General features: G+C 36.7%; 1 protein-coding gene and 1 pseudogene across 1 annotated transcript; one reads left to right on the top strand and one right to left on the bottom strand.

The window, feature by feature from the left end:
• Window positions 1–3176: 3176 nt before the first annotated feature.
• Window positions 3177–5554, bottom strand: LOC127122447 (pectate lyase). The gene is made up of 3 exons (XM_051052788.1): window positions 5160–5554; window positions 4051–4714; window positions 3177–3840 (listed from the first exon to the last, which is right to left on the bottom strand). The coding sequence occupies exons 1-3, from the start codon at window positions 5366–5368 to the stop codon at window positions 3373–3375; spliced, it is 1341 nt and encodes a 446-aa protein (XP_050908745.1). The 5' UTR covers window positions 5369–5554; the 3' UTR covers window positions 3177–3372.
• A 17730-nt stretch (window positions 5555–23284) lies between these two features.
• On the top strand, window positions 23285–23384 carry LOC127116040 (uncharacterized; annotated as a pseudogene).
• Window positions 23385–25519: the final 2135 nt, after the last annotated feature.

Genomic DNA, 25519 nt, shown 5'->3' with positions numbered 1-25519 from the left:
CCTTTCACAATAAGCTTGTTTCTATTGAAAATATTTAAGAAATTAAACAAGATTCATTGCGAAAAGTTACAATCAATAGGAAGATATAAATTTTGATGAAACTTATGCCCTTGTAGCTTGATCAGAAGCCATAAAGATGCTTCAAGATTTCTCATGCATTATATTTTCTTAGACTTTTCTAAATGAATGTAAAGAGTGTGTTTTTGAACGTTTATATCCCGAAGGAAGTGTTTGTTGATCATCCTTATGGTTTCATGAAACATTTCTTATTCAAGTTTTAAAAATGAAAAATGCTATCTACAATCTGTAAGAAGCTCCTAGAGCTTGGTTTGATAGTCTGAGTCAGTTTCTGCTTGAAAATAAGTTTCAAAGAAAGAAGGATGATACATTCATTTTTTTCAAGATTGACATATTTTTCTTTGTGCATGTTTTGTCGAGTCAATCCTACTAACAAATCCTTGTGCAAGGACGTTTATGATATGATGCAGATTAAAATTGAAAGATGGGAAATATTTGATATTATCTTGGGTTAGAAATTCTTAGATCATAGGAAAAATTCCTTGAACATATTCACCTAAGGAATATATAAAGAAGTCTAAATCTCTACACCAACAAAGATGAAAAAGGTGGTTACCTGGTGGAGTTTGTCAATCCAAATATTTTTAATCGGGACACTGATGATGTTTTCCAACAAATATGATCAAGGTGTTGACGTTGGTGGTATCATTTAACGAATAAGGTTGTGGAACATCTTAGAAGAATGAGGTGATAAATTTGTAATGAATTTATCAGTCATGTATTTTGACCAACTACCGTATCAAATGATTCGTAGAGAAGAAAAATTAACAATGACTTGTCATTCCTTTGAAAGAGGTGTTTTTTCTCAAGTTATATTTATGTTTTGAAGTAATACACTTAATAGAGTTTAAAAAATCGGAAAACTCTAATTGATTCTCTATTAAGTGATTTATTAATTTCTTAGTCAAATAAATTTTATTTCTACTAATCCTTTGGTTAATTTTTAAGTGTTTATGGAGCAATGGGATACCAAATGAAATATATCTACAAATTAATATTATTCAAAGGCTCAAGGAGGTTGAAAAGAGGTTGTCCAGATATTTTCAAAGGGGAAATGATTATCTCTTAGAAGGAATCATAGGAAGAAAGAAGTAGATTCCATAATTTCCTCTTGATTTAGAAAGCTTCAAAGACACTTGAATTTTGATCGAGCAAGAATCAATAGAGGGGAGGAGTTCTCCAATATTACCTTTCATTTGATCTCAAAGCTGGATGCTTCCTTCCGCGGGGGAAGTAAGATCTTAGCTCTTATTTCTTTTGTGTGCCTTACTCTGTACTGTACTGTTCATGATCATCTCTTTGTAAGGTAACTTTATCCTTTTACTTAAGTAAGCATGTGATCTATGTGATATGTTTGTTTCTCATCTTTTTTAATATGACAAAGAGGGAGAAATATACTCTTAGAGGGGGTAGAGTTGACTCTTTACTCATGTGAGAAAGAGTTTAACTACTCAAAAACTTATCTCTTTGTTTTTACTTTTACCACATGCCTAAGAGATGTGTTGTCATTATCAAACATGGGGAGAATATGAATCTATTTAACTATCAAAATCGATTATATAATGAATTATGACGTTGCCTTAATGATTGATAACATCTCTCTATCCAAACTTTCTAAATTGGATACAAATAATCGATTATTTGAGACACCTAATCAATTAGACTTAGGATCTAATTGATTTGGTGAGTTAATTGACTCATGTATTGTTTCCTTTTTAATCCAACTCTTCTCCTATATAAAGGATGTGCCTCCTCTCCTCATTTCACATCAGATTTCGGAATTTCTCTAAATATTTTCAATTTATCTCTCTTTTGTCTCTTTTATCTTTTACTTTCTACTATTTATTATATTACTTTTACTTTTCACTTCTTTTTATTTTGATATTAAAAATACTAACACAACTTGCTTCTTAAGTAGAAAATCCCACCTTCCCCTATTAATCGTGAATTTTGGGACCACTAACTACACTAAAACACGCATAACGTTAAATTCCTACCATGGGGATAGAAAACCTCAGACAAAATTTAACTTCTTCATTGATTTTCCATGAGGCGGGTGGATTGTTAATTGTAGAAGAAATACAGTGAAGTCATTAAATGATGAAGTGAGATGATGAAGAATGCACCAAATTATATAGCGCGCAATAGGTTTTTCTTTGTAGAAGAAAAACGATAATGAGGGATGAAGCACGATGCATAACAAATAATGCGGGTTTAGGAATTTTTTAAAATTAAGGTTCATAAGGTGTGGTGCAATTGAAACAAATTGGTATGTTTAATCCATTACTCAGACTTTTTAATTTCCAATAACATTATAACTAAATTTAAATATGATAAATATAATTAACAAAATAATATAAAATGTTTTATTCAATGTGTCTATGAAAAATTGGATGTGGTGCCACGTAATTGTAAGTTAACATTGCTAAGAAATATGAAAAAATTATAAAAAAAAATGATATTTTTTAAAAGGGGATTAAAAAAAATATTAAAAATCAAAATAGAAAGATTAAAATTGCATTTATATCATCTCCTTAATACAGAGGAGAGTGTTGGTGGTTGATCAAATTGTAAAATATTTCTCAATATCTTAACCAATTGGTAACCAACTTAAAATTAAGTCATAAATTAACAACTTAAGTCAACCGTAAAAACATTATAGAAAGTAAGGGCTATTGCTAATCTATATTTGTAATACAATATAATAATTTTTACTTTTTGTTCTATTTTTGCATAATTATTGGATGGTAACAAGATCATCAACCTAATTTCACAATACAAATCATTATAAACAATATAATTTCTATAGAGATATTAATCCATTTTAAAATTATGATCCATATATTATAACTTAAAGCCACGTTAGTTTCATACTTATTTTGCATAAATATTTTTTGTGACAAATAAAAATCAATAACACTCTTAATTTAAATGTATCAAAAACAAAATATAAATAAACAATACACAAGAAAAAAAGTTAATAAAATACATAATTCATAATCTTATTTTATATGTCATGAGTGACTACAAAACACAACATTTAAAATAAGCAATAAACCAAAAAAGAAATTTAAGAATAACTTAAAATAATCTCTCTTTATTTCTTGACATCTAAATCAAACAATGACTTCACCTCCCTTTCGCACATCAACAATGCTACAATAAATATATGTTTTTAACAAAAACATAAAAAAAAATTGCTATTTGTGTGTGTGCGCGGGCGTGCAATTTTATTGAGATATATATATATTTAAAGTAATTAAGAAAATCATCATAAAGATAATGATTTTCTTTCTAACAAGGCCTCCCTACCACACAATTTAGGGCACCAGCATTTCTTGTTAGTCTATTAGCATAAGTTCCAGGTCTTGGTTTCATCATAAACGCTTTTTTGAATGCACCTTTATTGATTGGTGAACCAGATGGAACAAATTTAGCACCATTCATTAATAGATCCATTTCTGAAGTCCATTGCCAAGTTTTCCAAACTGAACTTCCAGCATAATCTCTATGTGTGACTTCTTTTGCAGCAGTATTGAATGGTGCAATGAAACGGTTTCCTTGACTAAGAATAGTTGGTCCTGCACTTCCACCAATTGCATACATTTGCCAATGAGTGTAATCGTTGTTTAAAACATGGACAAAACCAAATCTACATCTTGGCATTCTTTGAATCAATCCTTGACCAAAGTGGTTGAATGCTACTGTTACTTGCATTATCTTGTCACCATTGTATGTATCACTTGCTCCAAATAACATAACCTGCAATGTTAGCATAATATTAATTAGGAAAACTTGCACTAACTTATATGAGGTATGTTAAAATGACACCAACATTATTTATAGTTTTAAAAAATTCACCAACTTCCCTTTACTTTATATATAGATATACCAACGAATATGTTACGGTTTTTGTCTGTCACTAAAAAAATGTAACAAGAAGAAGTTAATAAAGAAAGTAAAGTTACTTACATCATTATGTTTTGTCATGTGACAATTTGAGATGGTGATACCAGTAGAGCCTTGAATAACATCAACGAGACCATCTTCACATTGCGAGAGTGAAAGATGATCAATCCAAATATTAGAAGATCCAAAAATAGAAATGGCATCACCATCACTTCTTGTTCTAAATCCAACATGATTAAATGAATCTCTAATCATACCACCATTTTTAGATTTAATATTTGTAATACGAAGTCCATGAATAATAACATTGTTAACAAATTGCATTGTGATTCCAGCACCATCTCTAATTTGAACATTAGCACCCCGAGCATCAATTGTCTTGTCGGAAGATACCATCAATTCTTGGTTCAATCTAATGACCATACTACGTTGGAAAATGATCCACAATGGCCCCCTTTGGGTAACAGCATGTCTAAGAGTACCAACTTTAGGGCTCACCATATCATTATCTGAAGGATCAGTTACTACATAAATTCTGCCTCCAAGTCCACCAGTGGCTCTTCTTCCAAACCCTTTACCACATTTGGCTAACTGAAATCTATTTTGAGCCCAATTCTTTTGGCATCTCCAACAACTATCAATTGGGTTGGTTGCTTCACATGGTCCTAACTTTCTTTTACCTTTTTGCCCCAATTCCCTCCTTGTGTTGTTTAATCCTTCCATTGATCTGCATTAATTAATGTATCAAACCCTAGATTAGTAATAGAAAAATTCTTGTAACTACAATTTAACTTCATCAAACATGAAAAAAGAAAGTGTGTTCAAACAACCAACATGTTTTCGTATATCTGCATAGGAAACTTTAAGTTTTTTAGCACGAGAGACAAAACATACAGACATACAATGTATCGTTTATAAGAAGATCGGTTTTGCCATTAAAAAAACATTGTGCAGTTTGTTGTCCGCTTACCTTTCATTTCAGTGTGATCCTTTTTATTTTAAAGAATACTGATTGCAAGTATATATGCAATGTTGCGTATGTGAATACCCGATTTGTACTTAAAATATGAACTATTATTATCATATAAGTTTTTTTTTTCTTCTAATTGAGTAACAATTAGCTGATATATATAATAAATTGAAAAAAAAGTAGTTGTTGCGAAGATACATACAAATGAACATGGAGATTGAGGTCATCTGCAATTTCTTCAGGATTTGGAACATAAGATTCAAGAACTAGTTTATGAGCTTCTTCAGATTGATTTTTAAGAAAATCATCAAACTTACCAATTCCAGCCTCAGTGCATGGAATAGTAATGGTGGCAATAACCAAAAGAATAAAGGCAATCTTAGTAGAACTTTCTACCATTAATTTTCCCATGCTTATGTTTTGAGTTTTTTTTCTCCCTTCCTATATAATAATGTGTAATGTGTTTAACTATTTTGTTTTTCTTTTCTACTTGTATAAATGCCAAGGTCTGTTAAATCTCTTAACAAAATAATTAACAAGACCTTGGCAAAGCTAATACGAATATCAATCAAAACTAAGTTGGTTTGTGCCTTAGAATAAGCCTTGGTTTGTGTTATTTAATGGAGAACAAATTTGGGAATGGTTAAATGAACAATGGTAATCCTTAAAATTTTAAGGGTGTAATTCTAAATTTAGCAACAAAAAAGGTGGGCAACCTTTGTTTTTTTAAAAGGATAATAACATTCTCTCAACCAAGACTTTGGGCTATAAATAGGAGAAATTGGTATTTACTTTATAAAATAAAATTAGTGACAGTCATTAATTCTTCCACTTGGACAAAATATTATTATTACAATAAACATTTTCTTTGCCATATTATTGTCCAAGTGTTTCGGCAATTTCCATGCCTTAATAACTATAGTGTATGACTTTGTCGATGTATATTATGCCACTTGTTATTGTGAGGCTTTTCTAATATTATTTTGTGCTTCATTCATACATATTGTATTCATTTGGAGAAAATGTTGGACATATATTTTGAAGAGACTAAAAAGAGATTGTTTGTAGGATTAAGCTTATACCAATGTTTTTTTCAATAGCAAACAAATTAAAATATATTTTTTAAAAAAAAGGAAAGAGGAGAAGATACAAACATTCGCATCAATCGTGCACTATAACAACAAAAATCGGCTAAACAAATGCTACGAAAAGAGAAAATCAACTACACAAATACAAAAAAGAAAAAAGCCAACCCACCCACACCACATAAAAGCCTACACCGAGACACCAGACACTTCTCCTCAAAAAGCGCAAGCTCAAGGAAGATAAACACAAGCACATATAAAAAAAAAGGCAACTAGTCACCCATCACTATATAGCAAAGAAAATAGTAAAAAGAAAATAGTAAGAATTGGAGCATAAGCATGAATTCACTTTCAATTCAAAAAATAATCGAAGTCATTTAGTGATTAATCATCTCTTTCTCGGTCAAAGATAACTTTATTACGCATTTACAAATATTTCTGACTGCTAAATTCCAGATCGAAACCAAACCAAAAGAGTCTTCTTACCGGGACCAAGACCTTGAAAAATCTCAAAAACCTCTAAGATCGAGCGTGGAAGAGGTGTATTCATACACACCCAACTAAATAACTTATACCAAAGTGAGGAAGCAACCTCGCAAGTGACAAAAAAGTGACTCATTAACTCCACAATAGAGGTACAAAGCGCACACCTCATAACAATATCAACCAATGCAATTTGTCGTTTAAAAAGATTTTTCCCGATCAGTAGTCTATTATGTAAAAGCTGCCAAGAAAAGTCCACAATCATAGAAGAACCCAAACTCTTATACACCCTTTTCAACCCTCGAATCTCCTAGGTCAACATAACTTCATCACCGGCCTCCAAAGAGGAAAGCCTGACATAAACCCAAACTAAAGAAATAAGTAACTCCGCCTATAAATCTTCTTCTTAGACAAGAAGAGAGCGTCACCACCAAAAGTCCCAAACCCAAACCCCTCATACCCAGTTCTCATAAACCCCATAACTAGAGAGTTTGTCTCTGATCGCGACTTTATGAGTCTATTGGGGTATTAACTGTAAGTGCACAGTCTAATCGCGTAGTAATAAAAGATATCGATCCCACAGGGACTTATGAATCGATATACCGTTTTCTAAGGTTACTTCGTAAAGCTAAGGCGGATGATACTTTGATGATTAGGGGGAAAAGTAAAACTAAAATAAGATCTAAATTAAATATCGAATAACGCGGATATCGGTATGTAGTTCGTCGTAATTAGGGAATCAAATCTTCGTTGGTTTCTTAGTTTTAAAATAAGTCCTTTCATTAGACACTATTGATTAAAAATATTTTCTCAAACTCTCGCTCTGTTGAATAGACTATGATTTTACCTTAACGTACGCTCTAACTATTTAGTTAAAACTAAAATCACTTTTTGAAAACAATAGAATCTATAGAAACTCTTTTTAAGAAAATGCTAACCATCTAAACACCCTCGTCTCAAACTCTCGCTCTGTTGACTTAGATTATATGATTAAACTTAAATGCTTAACTCTCGTCCTCACATTTAACCTTTAAAAATACTTTTTGAAAATGATTAGCATTTAATTAACTCTAAAAATTGCTTTCGCCCTGATTTAAAATTAATGACCAATTTACACTGTCCAGTTAAAAGCTCAAACTGTCGTTCTATTGATTTTAACTTCTTTATATCTTTTACTGTCGTACAAAAACTTTGATAACCCTGTAAATTGAGACCATAAAAAGAGTGACTATATCTTTAAATAAATTTAAACCAACTTAGTTTTGATTCCTTTATTCCGCTTACTTTACATACCGATACCTAAGTTTATTTAGCCGGACATGCTAAACAAGCCTAAACAATAATTATGCTCAAATACAGTCATGTCAGACAAACAATATAGATAAACAACAGTACAGAGCATATATAAATTAAAACAATAAAATTAAAGAACCTGTAAAATTAATAGAGATCTTGATTATTCTTAGCTTCGATGCTTGAACACTCCACCACAGACCGGTTGGATTTGTTCTTCATAATCTTCTATCAGACAGTAAAATAAAGGCGAAGGAATAAAATACTATGATCTAACGTAAGGTTAGATCCAGTCAAAGTTACACAATAGTTTCCGGTGTAGAAACTATTGTGAGAAAATTAATTGAATGCTTTGAAAATTGACTGGAAAAGAAAAGGAAATAAAAATTGCTAGGAAAGTAGAGTGCTGGAAAATTAAAAAGCAGTAAAAATAATGCACGGTGCCGAAAAACTGGAAAATTCAGAGAGAGCTGCAGGGTTCCACCATTGGATCTATTTATACCACTCCATCAAGTGACTGTTTCTTCCAACGCCCTTCAGTAGGTTTTGGTCACACGTCAACTGGTCAAGCGAAGAAAAGGGTGAACGTGCTTCTGTTACGCGTCAAAGCCAAAAATATAGGAATGGGGTGTGACGCTCGTCACACCTTGTGTGGCGCTCGTAACACTTAGCAGGAGGGCGTGACGCTCGTCACACCTTGTGTGGCGATCGTCACAGCATCACAGCGCCTCTCCTTGTAGTTGTGGGCTGGGCTTTAGTGGATTGCTTTTTATCCTCTTTTTGCACCTCCTTTTCTTTCTTTTTCACGTATGCTTCAAATAGTGTGACCTGAAATAAATAGAAGGAAAATACCAAGTAATATCGAATAATATGAAATAAATCGAATCAAATAATAATATAATTTAATTAAATTGAGTCCAAAAATGTGATATTATTTCATGTTATCAAACTCCCCCATACTTAGACTTTTGCTTGTCCTCAAGCAAGATACAATGTATAAGTCGATTTGTAATATTAGCCAGATGAAATTTCAAAACACACATCAATTCGTACCAGGTTGCAAGTAAATCTTGTTTAGGAATAACCTGAGCTTAATCTCAACATCAACAACTACCGTTACAACCTCAGATAACCCCCACCTTATGCAAACCAGTTCGAGTCACGCTATTGTAGCTATCCTAGTTCTTTTACTCTTATTTCACCCATTTTCATTCTAGCGAAATCACATTAAACCCTTTATCTTTTCGCGCATTTAGTGGAGTAACCGGTTAGCGATTCTGCTTCCCTTTTTAGCTGGAAGTTCTGGTACATAAGTTGGATAACTTCGTTATTTAGTCCATTGTAAATTGCGGGGGATCGGACCGTAGTCCGCCCTACCAAGTTCAGCACCAGAAACCTGCTGAACCAACTCATAATGGATCTTTCATATCGTGCTTTTGTAGGGTCCGCAACCTTTGGATTAAATGATCTGGTAAGGATCACCTAACTTAATTAGTGCATTTCCTTATATATATATTTTTTATGTTGTTTTGGGAATCATTCACTTATATTCATCGGCTCTTCACGTAGTTTGCTATTAAGATGGTGCCGACTTCTCGTATAAACTACTCGGGATTACTATAAAACTAAAAGTTCAAGGGATTGGTATAATAGGTACTTTTCCCGATCTAACATGTTGAGGTTTTTAGAGCGTTGGGGCGGTAATAATTTCCGTCTTAATTTTACTCAAGTTTGATAAAATAAGCAACCTTTATACTTATTGAGTGTGTTAAGTGTTAAAATATTTTTTTTTTTTGGCTCAAGAAAATTGAGGGGAAAAGATAATACAAAATTTTCACACTAGGGACTCGACTTAAAATATATTATATTATATTTAGATAAGGGAAATAACAATGAAAGGGAAGATAACATACTTGAAAGAGGAATGTTGGAAAAGAAATAATCATAACGGAAACAAAGTTTCCCCCCCCCCCCCCATACTTAAGTGAAACATTGTCCCCAATGTTTTAAAGAAAAGCGAAAAGAAAGGAAAATAAAAAAAATATGCTCAATTTTGCCTGCGTCCTCTTGTTCTCGGGCCCGGTGAGCGTTGACGTACTTCCAAGTCATCAAACCTGTTGAGCGAATCAGTGAACCGTTGGTCGGTTATTGCATTCCTTGCTTCTTGTTGATGTTGCATCTAGCGCATCAGTTGCATCACTTCGTTATTCTGTGCATGCATGGCATCAATAGCATCCATGATGTCATCATTAGTTGCTGGCCTTCTTCTTCGACGACGTCGGGAGGATGGACCAGTTGCATTATCGGAAGGGTTAAGCGGGGCTGACTGTTGTTCAGAACCTTGATCACCTTGCTCCATTTCTTCAAACTCGTCCAGGGCCGGGTTTACTTGTGTAGGCTCGGTAGCTTCGGGAGCATTAAGGTCGTAGATGAATCGGTCGGGGTTGGTGACATCTGTGAGGGCAATGTTGGGTAAAATAACGCTTGGGACTTCTTGGTTATTCACCATAACATAATACCTTCCGCCTACCCTATTTTTGATTAAGCGGCTGGAGCGACAATAGCTTATATCCATAAATAGGGGTGGGAGAGATTGTAAATTTTGAAGTCGGTCCCCTAGATTCAAACCAAGTGCTATGGAGGTTATTAATCCTCCAATCACGAAAGGTTGGCGGCCTCTAGCACATAGGGTGCGGATATGGTGAAATAAGAAAGAAGCGGCGTTTACCTTTGTATCCATTGTAAAGACGCAGTGGAGGAAGAATAATTCATTGGAATTGACTTTGCTGTTGTTGGGTCGACCGAAAATGGTGTTTTGCAGAATGCGAATAAAATACCGGATGGTTGGGTTATGTATGTGTGAAGCAAGTAGTGCATCCCAATTATCGGTTTCCACACCGGATATTTTTCTAAAGAGGTCGAAGGCGTTTATGGGCCACTGTGAGTTCGGAGGGATTCTTGGGTGGACTTGGTCTCCTACAGGGAACTGTAGCATGGCACTCAACTGATCCTGGGATAGTGAGTACTCGGTGTTGAACATGCGGAAAGTTGCGGTACCGGTTAAGTACTCGTCTTCACCGGGTGGAGTGGTGTATGAATAAGAACTTAAAAATTCTAAGGTGAGTGATGGGTAGGTAGGTTGATTGTGTGTGCAAAGAAAAGTTAAATCAGCAAGCCGAAGCATCCATTGCACACCTTGAAGTAATCCTAATTCTTGTAAACAATTTAAATCAGGATACCTGGTAGAGATGACACCTCGTTGTTGAAACCGATCGAATTGCTCTCGTTGATAGTTATCATCTTCGGATCGGAAGATGATATTTCCGAATTGTTGGTTTTCCGCCATATTGATAGGTGGGTTGAAAGAAGGAAAGAGGATGCAAATGTATTTGTTGGAATGATGTGGTTTAGGGAGAAATAGAGTGTAGGTATTTATAGGAAAAGTTTTTGGAAGTTAGAAGAGGAGTGGGTGAGAGAAAAATAAATGTGGAGGAATGTGAGTGGGATGGAGTAAAGAGGTGAATGAATGGGGAAAATAAAAAGGTGGGGGGGTAACGGTCGTGTCCCCAACGGTCACCAACGTTCACCTATTCTGGAGCTGTCACGCTCGTGACAGAAGGTGTTACGGGCGTCACATGCACTTGCGTGACGACCGTGATGGCTTGTATGACGCTCGTCACACCAGTCAGCTTGCAACGGTCACTTACGTGGGTGCTTCATAATTTGTTTTTATTATTTTATTGTTTTTATTTTGTTTTGTTTATGTTTATTATATTTTGCTATTGTTATATTTTTGAACTGCCATGCATGCTACTCTACTACACACCATAGTGTATATATATTTTTCTCTAATAGGCTATGTAAGTAGCATACAGTAAATATCATTATTAATAATTGTAGATACTGCATAAATCAAAATAAAATAAAATTGAACCAATAATGCAATAGCTTCATAAAATAAACATAATGTAACATTTGAAGGTAAAAGAAAACATGGAAAAACAAATACTAAGATTAAAACAATGTTAAATGAAACTATAGATTCCCTAAAACTAAAACTAATTAACTAAAAACTTCTAGCCACTTGCAGGATCTCTGGCCGGAGGAGCAAAGGAATTGACACGGCGGTCCAACTCGAGGAAATGATTTGTCATAGTGCTCATTGTAGCACCTCAAATTTGCACCTGTCATTGTACATACATACTCATATTAGGTCATAATATAACATGGTCCACTGCATAGCATTGCATTGTCCCTTTTGCCCAAGTGCAAGATCATCAGGAGAATTAGGTCAAACTGATCAGGAGATCAGTCAATCAAGCAAGCAAGTGTGTTTCTCAAGGAGCCAAGGCCCTAGGGTTGGTCCAACATGTTCACATGACTTGGAGATCCATTTGAAGTGTTTAGGTCAAAGATTGGATGTTCAGAGGTCATCATTCAATGCACAGTCAGTCAGAAACCCTAAAAAGTCAAACTTGGTCAACTATGATTGATTTTATGGTTTTGATGGATGGATTTGGTTTGAGAGAGCTTATTCATGTCCAAATAGGCCTCATATATCATGGGAAACACCATCATGGAAGAATTTGAAGCCAGACAAGAAATTTCCAAAAATAGAAACTGGACCTGTAATTTTAACTGCCAAAAATGGAAACTTCTTGATCCCAAACTTACATCATGATACAAGATTCAAATGAATTTTTGCCCAACATGAAAGTTGAAGATCTTGTTCTCCCATTTCCAAAAAGTCCAAGAACTCTCAATTCCCATGTATGGTTGGCAAGATATGATCAATTCATTTTCAAAAATTCTTGAACTTCAAAAGGCCATATCTCTCAAACCATTTGGCCAAATTGGGTGGGGTTTTTTCCAACAAGTCATATTTAACCTCCTCTTTCCAAAAATGTAACCTTCATGTACCAAAACCCTATGGATCAAAATGGCATTTTTTCACTATCATGATTTATTTTCAAGTGTGGTGCAAAAGTGAAATGTTGAAATAACCAATTTTAACACATTCTACCAATGAAGTATGTTCTGAAATGTCAATTGGGACATGTTTGCAAGCCCATTTTCGTGCTCTTGCCATTACACCTCACCATGTGGACAAAAGTGGCCATTTAGCGAAATGCTTCATTAAACTAAAACATGATTAGCACCTTGTTTATGCAACTTAAAACAGCAAATATATAGTTCATTTTCTGCCAGAAGAGAACCCTAGCTGCCTCCATACCAACAGAATTCTCTCACTCTCTCAAATCTCCATTCTTGGCATTTTGAACTTTTCTGCCAAAACCTCAAGAGAACTCGAGCTATCCTTTGTTGCTTCATCATCTGACCATCATTGTGAGCCCATTCCAACCTTCATTCTCCATCTGTAGCAGCTATTGCTCGACTGTTTTTTCAAAGCATCTTCAATGGCAGCTCAAGGTTAAAGCCATTTCAAGCTGTTTCAAGCCAAACCTTCTTCATCATTCATCATTTGGAGGTCCATAGAGTATCTGTTTCAAGCTTGCAGCACCAAACAACAACTGTTTCTCAAATTTCTTCATAACCAAGTAAGAATTCGATTTCCTTTTTTCTCTAATTCATGCTATGCTTTGTGTAAAGCCTTGCTTGCTGATCACATTAAGCTTGAAATGGTTGAAAATGGTTGTGTATTTGGAAAGTTATGCTGTTTTAAATTTGATGATTGGAATAAATTCTTGCTCGATTCATGCTGTTTGAGTTGATTTTGTTGAAATGAATGATGGATTCGTGTTTCTTATTGCTTACTGAGTCGATTGGTGTATCCAATTGCAATTTCTGGAAAAATTTTGGTTGAATCGAATTGGGGATGATGAAGATTCATACTGTACACTATAAACCCTAGAACATGCTTAAGCTGCCCAGAATTCACGTGCATGGTACTGTTGGCCCATAACAACCAATCACATTATTTCCTTTCATTGCCCTAAACGACCGCGTATTGGTTAAGTGACCTGGGAATTACAAAAATGCCATCCGTGCCATGTGACCTATTGAATATTGTTGTTTTTTCATGTTAATTTCATCTTTTGATCATCAAACTTGTAAAAATCATAACTCCACCATGATTGATCCAATTTGAATGGGATTTTTTGCATTCTTTTCATCATGATCTCTACTTAATTGTCATATTTTTTCCAGATTTTTGTGATGAATGGATTTCATTTGGCATATTGGTTTGTAACATGTATCCACATTTTGCACATTTTACCAAATCATTTGTGAAATAGTCATGCTTTATCCTTTGACCTTGAAATTGTTTGTGCACAAACTTGACACATCCATGGTGATTTTGATGTAGAGATCATGAATTTATCTTATCTGGTTTGTGAGTTATGAATTTTTGAAGTAGGGTGTGACAATTTGTGTCACACTGTTGATATGCAACTTGATGATTTTCATAGCCATGCCTATTGACCTCAGAATGCTTTGATTTTATGCATGATTGAGCTTGATTATGTCTAGTTTACATGTGATTTTTCTTGGATTTATTTGTGGCATTTTCCAATTGATTGAGATTTTTGTCCCCTGTTTGGTCATATGTTGACCTTTTGTGACACTTGTGCCCATTTGTTTTGTGAAATGCTCATACTTTATTAGATGGACATGAAATTTCATATGTGATTACTAGACATCTTAATCTTTGACATGGTTTTAGTCCCATTCATTTATCTTATGCCATCTCTGATTTATGAATTTTTCAAGTTGATGCATGTTTGGTTGACTTCTTTGAGCATGTTCAAAATTGCCTTGCCTTTCTGATTTCATTGACTGCCTTCCACTTGTCCAAATGAGTTGAAATTTGACATGCTTACCATGCTGTGGGTTATGATTGATCATGATTTATTTGGTGATTTTTGGAAATGTTTGAGATTGCTTTTGATTCAAGTCTTGCTGTTGACTTCTATGAGCTTCCATATGCCATGCTTTGACTTCTTTTGCTTATAAAATGATAATGATGATTGATATGAATGTGAACCCAATTGAGTTTGTTTCTTGATTGTTTGAATATGATTTTGATTAGATTTCATTTGCTGTTTTGACTTTCTTATTCCCTTTTGACCCTAGGCTTGTCCTAGTGGTCCTGTTACTCACATTTGAGCTCATCTTTTCAGGTTAACCAACAATTGTCCAATGAGACCAATACAAATTGGTTGTGTTTGCTTGTTTATCATGACTAACATGTTTTGTTGTGTAGGTTGCTTGGCTCACATGCCTAGAGCCTTGTGCCTTGCACATTCACTTGCTTGTGTTGACTGTGGACTTTTGTTTCATTTTGATTTAACTTTGACTTGTGTACTAATGTTGTCTGACTGGTTTCAGGTACTTTTAGTTGCTTAGTTCCTTGTGAACTTTTTCTTTGCTTTGCTTGATAAGAAATTTTCATTGAGGTATTCTTCTTATCTTCATGTAGTCTGGAAGACCTGGCCTGTTACTTGGCCAGGCAACTGTCTGAAGTCCTCCTTAAGAGGCAATGCTTGTGTATGTTTACAATTTGTCCCTGTACATATTCAAAGACCTCCTAAGTGAAGAGGCAATTGGCAGAACCCAAGGGATATGCAACCTATCCCCTGCTATTCTGTGTGTCATCTGCTTTGCTCACACCACTGTGTTGATGCATTGCAGATACAAACCCAAGATCTTGTACAATCGTACAGTTGAGTCATTTTTAAATGTGTAGAAGGGTTCCCACCTTTTGAACCCACACATTCTTGTCTTAAGCTCTCCCAGGCCAGGGATAAGAGCTGTGAAGTCTTATCTTCACTCACCTTTCATCTGCTTCACCTTAGCCCCTCAATGGCAAGGTTAAGAGCTAACACTACCCAGTTCCAGTGGTTTGTTTGTTGAGGTTGATATGACCCCTCGACTAAAACCTAGCCTTGATGTTTGAGCCCCTTGTTGGTGTGTTTATTTCATGCTGTATGTGCTTGTGTGGTGTGATTGTATCCCCTAGGTTTGCTAGACTCCGCGTAGTCTCGTTTGCATGTCAATTAAGGTAGCACGGTTCCTTCGTATAGGACTTCCTTTCTTGCTTGAGCTTTCCTAAAACACAAACAAACATTATCCCCTCTTAAGGATACGTTAACTCCTTCTACTACAGGTGAGTAAGTCTCCAAAGGTCGAGCATCAGGTAGATTGCGCAGTGACGTTGTCCACTTAAAAAACACAAACCAACGGGAGTAGTTTAGCCGAACTACGGCAACTCTGATTCTCATGTCCAGATGAGATACGTAGGCACGAGATGCGATGTCTTGTCGAGTTTGACTAACAACTAACACTAATTCTTTTCTCTCGCCCTCGTTGCGATTGAGACCTCCCCTTTCTCTTGCCCTAGTTGCAATCGAGACCCTTGCTTCCTGTGCAAGTTAGGTTAGGTGTGGCTTGCTTCCTGTGCGAGTCATGTTTAGGATAGGCTTGCTTCCCGTGCAAGTTAGCTAGAAACCTTAACTTAGGGACGACTTTGCATGACAACGTCTAGGCTCGAGTCGTAGTCTCCCTAGTGTTGTGTCTCCCTCTGTTATCTGGTTAGGCTAGTCCTTTTTCCCTGCGTAGGGGAACTACGTCGCCCTGATCCTCATACCAGATGAGGTACGTAGGCAGGAGATGAGCTGATCTCTCCGGGCGCTTTTTTTTCTTTTTCCGCCCTTTTTCTTTTTCCACCTTTTGTCTTCAACCCCTCTGTGTGTGTTGTTGTGTGCTTGGAAGCTGATATAAGTCCATCGAGTGGCATTCAGGTTCCAGTGTGGTTTTGTTTGGTTCGGATGCTGATGTAAGTCCAGTGATTGGCATTCGGGCTCCGTGTTTGCCTTTGCCTGTTTTTGTTTGTGTGCGTGTTTGCCGAGCTACGAATGCTCTGATTCTCCTTCGTCCAAAGGAGATACGTATGCATAGGATGCGACATCCTAGCGAGCATGTGTCGTTTCCCCAGTCCGAACTACTTCGACTCTGATGTCTATGCCTGATAGACTAAGTAGGCCCAGGATGCGATATCCTGCCGAGTCAGTCTTGTCTTTTTTTTTGTGTCTCTTTCAGCCAGTGTGTGTGTGTGAGCAGTGTTTTTAGCAACCATTTTCCCTTCCTATTGTGCGTGGATCCCGTCGAGTACGACGGATGCGTAGGGGTGCTAATACCTTCCCTTCGCATAACCGACTCCCGATCCCATTCTCTCTGGTCGCGAGACCATGTTCTTTCCAGGTTTACTCTGAGCGTTTCCTTTCCCTCTTTTGGGATAAATAACGCACGGTGGCGGCTCTGTTGTTCTTGTTTTCCCGCCGGTTTTTCGCGTAATGCGACACTCATGTATTGCAGAATTTCATGTCCCGTCATATTTAACTCCTCTCTCATGGCAGCTTGTTCTGACATCAAAGCTTGAATAGCGGTATTATAATCATTTCCGGGCAGATGATGTCTAAGATCTGGTATTGCTGATTCTGCGGACGGGATAGGATGAGGTGGAGAGGCTGCATCGTGGTAACCAGTTGGTGTCTGTGGATCAGACTCAGCATAAGGAATCTGGTCGTCACAAATCTCATAGTCTTGGATGGATTCAACAGATCTAACAGGAGAAGGTATTCCATCCAGGTTGTAAAGCCAATTGTTTCGGTCATGGACACTAGTCATCGGACTAGGCATTGTGAATAGGTAAACAACTTGGTTATTAATTATTAATTCAAACTCTTCAGGTCCCAGATTTCTGATAAACAAAGTGTTGAAAAGGAAATATATGTTCATAGACTCGATGCCACAAAAAGGGTTCGAGTCAAGCATGGGTTGGCGCAATCTAATAGCATTGGCAATCATGGTTATCAATCCTCCTATTTGAATCGGTGCACGGTCAGCTTGAATAAGGCGGTCGAAATTCGCCAACATATAGGTGGCACCATTCACTGGACGGTTCTGGGAAGCACAGAATATTATGAAGAGTTCATCACGTGATACTGTGGTAATGTTTGGTTTCTTTCCAAAAAGAGTGTGTGCTAGGATTTTGTGGAAATAGCGAAAAGCCGGGTTATGTATGTTTCCAGAGAGAAACTCATGTTCCTCAGGGTCGTCATTACCCGTCAAACTTCCCCAAAAATGTTCAAGCTCTCTATATTCAAAAAGATCTTCTTGGCTCACGGTGAATGTATCAAAAGAGGTAGGGAACCCTAAAAGGTTAGTAAACTCTTGAATGTTAAACTGATACTCCATATTGAACATCCTGAATTGAATGAAACCTCGGTTTATTCCTTTTCCATGGTTTGGTAAATAGATCAGGGAGCTAAGGAATTCTAGAGTTAGCCTTTGGTAAGTAACAAATTGTCTGCGAATAGGAGTGGTTTCCCACCCTATTTGATTCAGCAGATACAGGACACTATCTCTTAGCCCAAGTACGATCATTGCATCTTCATCAGCATAGAAGGTTGGGTGCATCTCTCTCTCAGAAAGTTCTTCAAATTTTTGTCTATGAGCTCTCCCTCTGAATTTGATACCCATACGATCAATTTGTCCCATCAGGTTAGTGTTAACTAAAGAAAAGAAAAAACAAGAATTTAGTCAGGGATTGGCCAGATGCCGAAAGAAGAAAAGAAGAAAAGTTTTATAAAATCAAAAGAATAATCAAAGAAAAGATAGTAAAAATTTGTGGGTTGTCTCCCACGAAGCGCTTTGTTTAATGTCGCAAGCTCGACATAAAACTAGTAAATGTTAATCTATAGATTTAGGAGACAATACGTCTAATTTCAGGACTTGCGAGTCTTCATTGTTTTCATCATAGTGATAATGTTTCAAACGCTGCCCGTTTACGATAAATGTTTCCATAGATTTTCCCTTAATTTTCACTGCTCCACTAGGGAAAACATTAGTGACTTAGAAAGGGCCTGACCATCTAGAGCGTAGTTTTCCTGGGAATAACTTAAGTCTAGAGTTAAACAAAAGGACTACATCGCCTTGTTTGAAAGTTTTCCTTGATATGCACTTATCATGCCATTTTTTCGTTCTTTCCTTGTAGATTCTGGCATTTTCATATGCGTCTTGTCTAAGTTCTTCTAATTCGTTTATATCAAGGATTCGCTTTTCACCAGCGGCCTTATAGTTTAAATTTAAATTTTTAATAGCCCAATAGGCCTTATGTTCTAATTCTACCGGGAGGTGGCAAGATTTTCCGTAAATAAGCCTAAATGGGGTTGTTCCTATGGGAGTTTTGTAAGCAGTTCGATAAGCCCATAAAGCTTCAGGTAATTTTGATGACCAGTCTTTTCTTGATGTGGCGACTGTTTTTTCCAATATCTGTTTAATTTCTCTGTTAGACACTTCCACTTGTCCACTGGTTTGAGGATGGTAAGGTGTCGCTACTCGATGTTTTACACCATACTTAAACAATAGTTTTTCGAGTATCTTAGATATGAAATGCGATCCACCATCACTGACTACTATTCTTGGGACACCAAATCTTGGAAAGATTATATTCTTAAAGAGTCTAGTTACTACTCGTGTGTCGTTTGTTGGAGAAGCTATAGCTTCAATCCATTTTGATACGTAGTCAACCGCTACGAGTATGTATTTGTTACCAAAAGAAGGTGGAAAAGGTCCCATGAAATCTATTCCCCACACGTCGAAAATCTCTACTTCCAAAATGCCCTTTTGTGGCATCTCGTCACGTCTAGATATGTTTCCTGTGCGTTGACATCTATCACATTTCTTGACAGCAGCATGCACATCCTTCCATATGTTTGGCCAATAAAGACCGACTTGTAGGATTTTAGAGCAGGTCTTGGATGTACTTGCGTGTCCACCATAAGGAGCAGAATGACAATGTTGGATTATACTTTCTACCTCTTCTTCAGGTATACACCGACGGAAAATACCATCGGGGCCTCTTTTGAAAAGTAAAGGGTCGTCCCAATAATAATGTTTTATGTCATGGAAGAATCGTTTCTTTTGTTGGTAGGATAAATCAAGTGGAACCATTCCGGCGGCTAAATAATTGACAAAGTCGGCGTACCATGGTGTAACGCATACAGCCAAGGTGGTCTCTACCTATTCATCAACTCTATTTTCTTCCAAATTAGCTATAAGTTTATCGTACGAGAAGTCATCGTTGATCGATGTTCTTTCCGGTTCCAGATTTTCAAGTCTAGAAAGGTGATCTGCTACTACGTTTTCAGTTCCTTTTTTATCTTTGATTTCCAAATCAAATTCCTGTAACAACAAGATCCACCTTAGGAGTCTAGGTTTGGCGTCCTTTTTTGTTATGAGGTACTTAATGGCAGCGTGGTCAGTGTAAACGATTATTTTTGCTCCGACCAAGTAAGAACGAAATTTATCTAGTGCAAATACTACTGCAAGAAGTTCTTTCTCGGTCGTGGCGTAATTCATCTGTGCTTCATCTAGAGTTCTACTTGCATAATATATGACGTGAAGTTTTTTATCCTTTCGTTGTCCTAAAACAGTGCCTACGGCGTAGTCACTTGCGTCACACATTATTTCGAATGGTTCATTCCAATCCGGAGTATGCATTATGGGCGCGGAGATCAATGCTTGTTTAAGTGTTTGAAATGCTTCTAAACATTTATTGTCGAAGATGAATTTAGCGTCTTTCATTAATAATCCGGTTAAAGGCTTAGTTATTTTAGAGAAATCTTTAATAAATCGTCGATAAAAACCGGCATGTCCTAAGAAGCTTCGTACTTCTCTCACAATTTTCAGGGGTTGAAGGTTTTCGATTACTTCTATTTTGGCTTTGTCTACTTCAATTCCTCTATTTGATATGATGTGTCCTAAAACAATTCCTTCTTGTACCATAAAGTGACATTTTTCCCAATTAAGTACTAGGTTTACTTTTACACATCGTTCTAGAACTCTTTCTAGGTTTTCAAGACATTCTTCAAAACTTTGCCCGCATACGGAAAAGTCATCCATAAAGACTTCCATGATGTTTTCGAGAAAATCGGCGAATATTGCCATCATGCACCTTTGGAAGGTTGCAGGAGCATTGCACAAGCCAAACGGCATTCATCGATAAGCGAAGGTACCAAAAGGACATGTGAATGTTGTCTTTTCTTGGTCATCAGGATGAATTGGTATTTGAAAGAAGCCTGAGTAACCGTCCAGATAGTAGAAATGAGAATGTTTGGCTAATCGTTCTAACATCTGGCCTATGAATGGTAAAGGAAAATGATCTTTTCGGGTTGCTTTGTTTAGTTTCCTATAGTCAATGCACATTCTCCATCCCGATTCGATTCGTTTGGTTATAGTTTCTCCTTTTTCATTTTCGATAACTGTTATACCTCCTTTCTTTGGTACTACGTGTACAGGACTAACCCATTTGCTATCGGATATAGGATATATGATACATGCCTCTAATAACTTCGTTACCTCCTTCTTCACTACCTCACTCAGGATCGGGTTTAATCTCCTCTGATGTTCCCTAGAAGTTTTACAGTCTTCTTCTAGCATGATGCGGTGCATACAAATAGAAGGACTTATCCCTTTTAGATCGGTGATGTTGTATCCTAGTGCAGTCGGATATTTTCTTAAGATATGTAGGAGTTTTTCGGTTTCGAGTTTTCCTAGGTCTGCATTGACTATCACGGGTCGTTCAAGTTCTGAGTCTAGGAATTCATATCTCAGATTTTTGGGAAGTGTTTTCAGGTCGAGGGTAGGTTTCTTAAGGCATTGCGTAGGATCCGATGTTACTGCTAAACATTGGTTCAGTCTGTCTTCTACACGACAGTCAGTCAATTCGTCATTTTCTAATTCTGTTTCTTTTATGCATTCATCGATGATATCCATGAAGTAACATGTGTCTTCTATTGCAGGTGCTTTCAAAAATTTGGAAAGAATGAATTCAATTTTCTCTTCTCCTACTTCGAAAGTGAGTCGTCCTCGTTTTACGTCTATGATAGCACCGGGGGTTGCTAAGAATGGTCTTCCCAATATAATGGGGGTAACTTCATCTTCTCTTATGTCCATAATTATAAAATCGGTTGGAATGTAGAATTGACATATGCGCACGGGAACGTTTTCAAGAATTCCTACGGGATATCTAACGGAACGATCTGCTAATTGCACAGACATTTTAGTTGGTCTTAATTCTCCCGTTTCAAGTCTCTTGCATATGGACAAGGGCATAACACTGATACCGGCTCCTAAATCGCATAAAGCTTTGTCTATGACAAATTTTCCTATGTGACAGGGTATAGAGAAACTACCAGGATCTTTAAGTTTAGGAGGCATATTCTGGATTATAGCGCTACATTCAGCAATGAGTGTAACGGTTTCGCTATCTTCAAGTTTCCTTTTATTAGAAAGAATTTCTTTTAAGAACTTAGCATATGAAGGCATCTGTGTAATAGCTTCTGTGAAAGGAATGGTGACGTTTAATTGTTTCAGTAGGTCAACAAATTTTTTAAATTGGCCCGCGTCTTTGGTTTTAATTAGCCTCTGAGGATAAGGGATAGGTGGTTTGTAAGGCGGTGGAGGTAGATAAGGTTCTTTCTTTTCTACGGTTTCCTTATTACTCTCTTCCTTTTCCTTAGGTTTATCTTCTTCCTCAGTTGACTTTTTAGAGTTTTGGTTCTCAACTCTTGGATCAGATGGTCCTTCTACCTCTGTTCCACTTCTCAATATAATTGCATGAGCGTGGCTTTTCGGGTTAGGTTGGGGCTGTCCAGGAAATGTACCAGTTGGGGCAGCAGTAGGCACTTGTTGTTGAGCTACTTGTGAGATTTGTGTTTCCAGCATTTTGTTATGGGTAGCCAGGGCATCTACTTTACTTGCTAGTTGTTTAATCTGTTCGTTAGTGTGTACATTCTGGTTTAAGAAATCTTTATTGGTTTGCTGTTGAGAAGCTATGAAGTTCTCCATCATGATTTCCAAGTTGGATTTCCTAGGAACGTTATTGTTAGGTGTAGATGGGGTCGGCTTTTGATATCCAGGAGGTATAGCTGGGGCTTGATTGGGAGCTTGTCCTGGTGCGTATAAGGCATTGTTACTCTTATATGAAAAATTAGGATGGTTCTTCCAGTTTGAGTTATAGGTATGCGAGTAAGGATTTCCTTGTGCATAGTTCACCTGCTCTGCTTGGATTCCTGTTAGGAGTTGACAATCTGTAGGAGTGTGACCTTGGATTCCACAGACTTCGCAATTTTGAGTCACGGCAACCACGGTGGCTGGAGGTGATACATTTAAACTTTCAATTTTCTGGGCAAGAGCATCCACTTTTGCATTAACATGATCAAGGCTACTTATCTCGTACATGCCAGTTTTCGTTTGAGGTTTTTCTACCATTGTTCTGTCGCTTCCCCACTGATAATGGTTTTGGGCCATGCTTTCGATAAGTTGATAAGCGTCAGCGTAAGGTTTATCCATAAGCGCACCACCTGCGGCGGCGTCTATTGTTAATCTTGTGTTGTATAAGAGACCATTATAGAAGGTATGAATTACTAACCAGTCCTCTAAACCATGGTGTGGACAAAGTCTCATCATGTCTTTGTATCTTTCCCATGCTTCGAAAAGAGACTCGTTATCTTTCTGTTTAAATCCATTTATCTGGGCTCTTAACACAGCTGTTTTGCTTTGAGGAAAATATCGGGCAAGAAAGACTTTCTTCAACTCATTCCATGTGGTGATTGAGTTGGAAGGAAGAGACTGAAGCCATCTTCTAGCTTTATCTCTTAACGAGAAAGGAAAGAGACGAAGTCGAATTGCCTCTGAAGTGACACCATTAGCTTTAACAGTATCGTCGTATTGAACAAATACGGATAAATGAAGGTTTTGGATCCTCGGTAGGATTTCCAGAGAATTGATTTTGTTGCACTGCCTGTAACAGCGAAGGTTTAAGTTCGAAGTTGTTTGCTTCGATTGCGGGTGGAGCAATACTCGAATGCGGCTCATCTTGCGATGGAGCGGCGTAATCTCGAAGAGCACGAGTTGGTTCTTCCATCTCGGGTATCGGCAAAGGAAGAAGATTTTTGAGATCAGGAATTTCGATTGGAGGAAGATTGTTTGCAGCACGATACTCCCGAATTCTTCGTAAGACTCAGAGATATCGTTCAACGTCGTTGATTCGTAAGTAATACGGTTCGCCTTGTGAGCGAGTGTGTGGCATACAAATCAACGAAAAACAAGAAAAAAAATAAAAAAATGCCTTAGTCTCTACAGCGTAACAGAAGAGTTACGATATCGACTAAATAAAAGTCCCCGGCAACGGCGCCAAAAACTTGATCGCGACTTTATGAGTCTATTGGGGTATTAACTGCAAGTGCACAGTCTAATCGCGTAGTAATAAAAGATATCGATCCCACAGGGACTTATGAATCGATATACCGTTTTCTAAGGTTACTTCGTAAAGCTAAGGCGGATGATACTTTGATGATTAGGGGGAAAAGTAAAACTAAAATAAGATCTAGATTAAATATCGAATAACGCGGATATCGGTATGTAGTTCGTCATAATTAGGGAATCAAATCTTCGTTGGTTTCTTAGTTTTAAAATAAGTCCTTTCATTAGACAATATTCATTAAAAATCTTTTCTCAAACTCTCGCTCTGTTGAATAGACTATGATTTTACCTTAACGTACGCTCTCACTATTTAGTTAAAACTAAAATCACTTTTTGAAAACAATAGAATCTATAGAAACTCTTTTTAAGAAAATGCTAACCATCTAAACACCCTCGTCTCAAACTCTCGCTCTGTTGACTTAGATTATATGATTAAACTTAAATGCTTAACTCTCGTCCTCACATTTAACCTTTAAAAATACTTTTTGAAAATGATTAGGATTTAATTAACTCTAAAAATTGCTTTCGCCCTGATTTAAAATTAATGTCCAATTTACACTGTCCAGTTAAAAGCTCAAACTGTCATTCTATTGATTTTAACTTCTTTATGTCTTTTACTCTCGTACAAAAACTTTGGTATTAACCCTGTAAATTGAGACCATAAAAAGAGTGACTATATCTTTAAATAAATTTAAACCAACTTAGTTTTGATTCCTTTATTCCGCTTACTTTACATACCGATACCTAAGTTTATTTAGCCGGACATGCTAAACAAGCCTAAACAATAATTATGCTTAAATACAGCCATGTCAGACAAACAATATAGATAAACAGCAGTACAGAGCATATATAAATTAAAACAATAAAATTAAAGAACCTGTAAAATTAATAGAGATCTTGATTATTCCTAGCTTCGATGCTTGAACACTCCACCACAGACCGGTTGGATTTGTTCTTCACAATCTTCGATCAGACAGTAAAATAAAGGCGAAGGAATAAAATACTATGATCTAACGTAAGGTTAGATCCAGTAAAATGTACACAATAGTTTCCGGTGTAGAAACTATTGTGAGAAAATTAATTGAATGCTTTGAAAATTGACTGGAAAAGAAAAGGAAATAAAAATTGCTAGATAAGTAGAGTGCTGGAAAATTAAAAAGCAGTAAAAATAATGCACGGTGCCGAAAAACTGGAAAATTCAGAGAGAGCTGCAGGGTTCCACCATTGGATCTATTTATACCACTCCATCAAGTGACCGTTTCTTCCAACGTCCTTCAGTAGGTTTTGGTCACATGTCAACTGGTCAAGCGAATAAAAGGGTGAACGTGCTTCTGTTACGCGTCAAAGCCAAAAATATAGGAATGGGGTGTGACGCTCGTCACACCTTGTGTGGCGCTCGTAACACTTAGCA

Source organism: Lathyrus oleraceus, chromosome 1, assembly GCF_024323335.1.
Source record: "Lathyrus oleraceus cultivar Zhongwan6 chromosome 1, CAAS_Psat_ZW6_1.0, whole genome shotgun sequence".
NCBI lineage: Eukaryota > Viridiplantae > Streptophyta > Magnoliopsida > Fabales > Fabaceae > Lathyrus > Lathyrus oleraceus.
This window is presented reverse-complemented; position numbering and strand designations above follow the sequence as displayed.

Coding starts and splice junctions, on each gene's coding strand:
- LOC127122447 (XM_051052788.1), bottom strand. CDS start 5,368: ATGGGAAAATTAATGGTAGAAAGTTCTACTAAGATTGCCTTTATTCTT. Junction 4,715..5,159: donor CTCAATCTCCATGTTCATTT/GTATGTATCTTC, acceptor TAATTAATGCAG/ATCAATGGAAGGATTAAACA. Junction 3,841..4,050: donor ACATGACAAAACATAATGAT/GTAAGTAACTTT, acceptor CTAACATTGCAG/GTTATGTTATTTGGAGCAAG.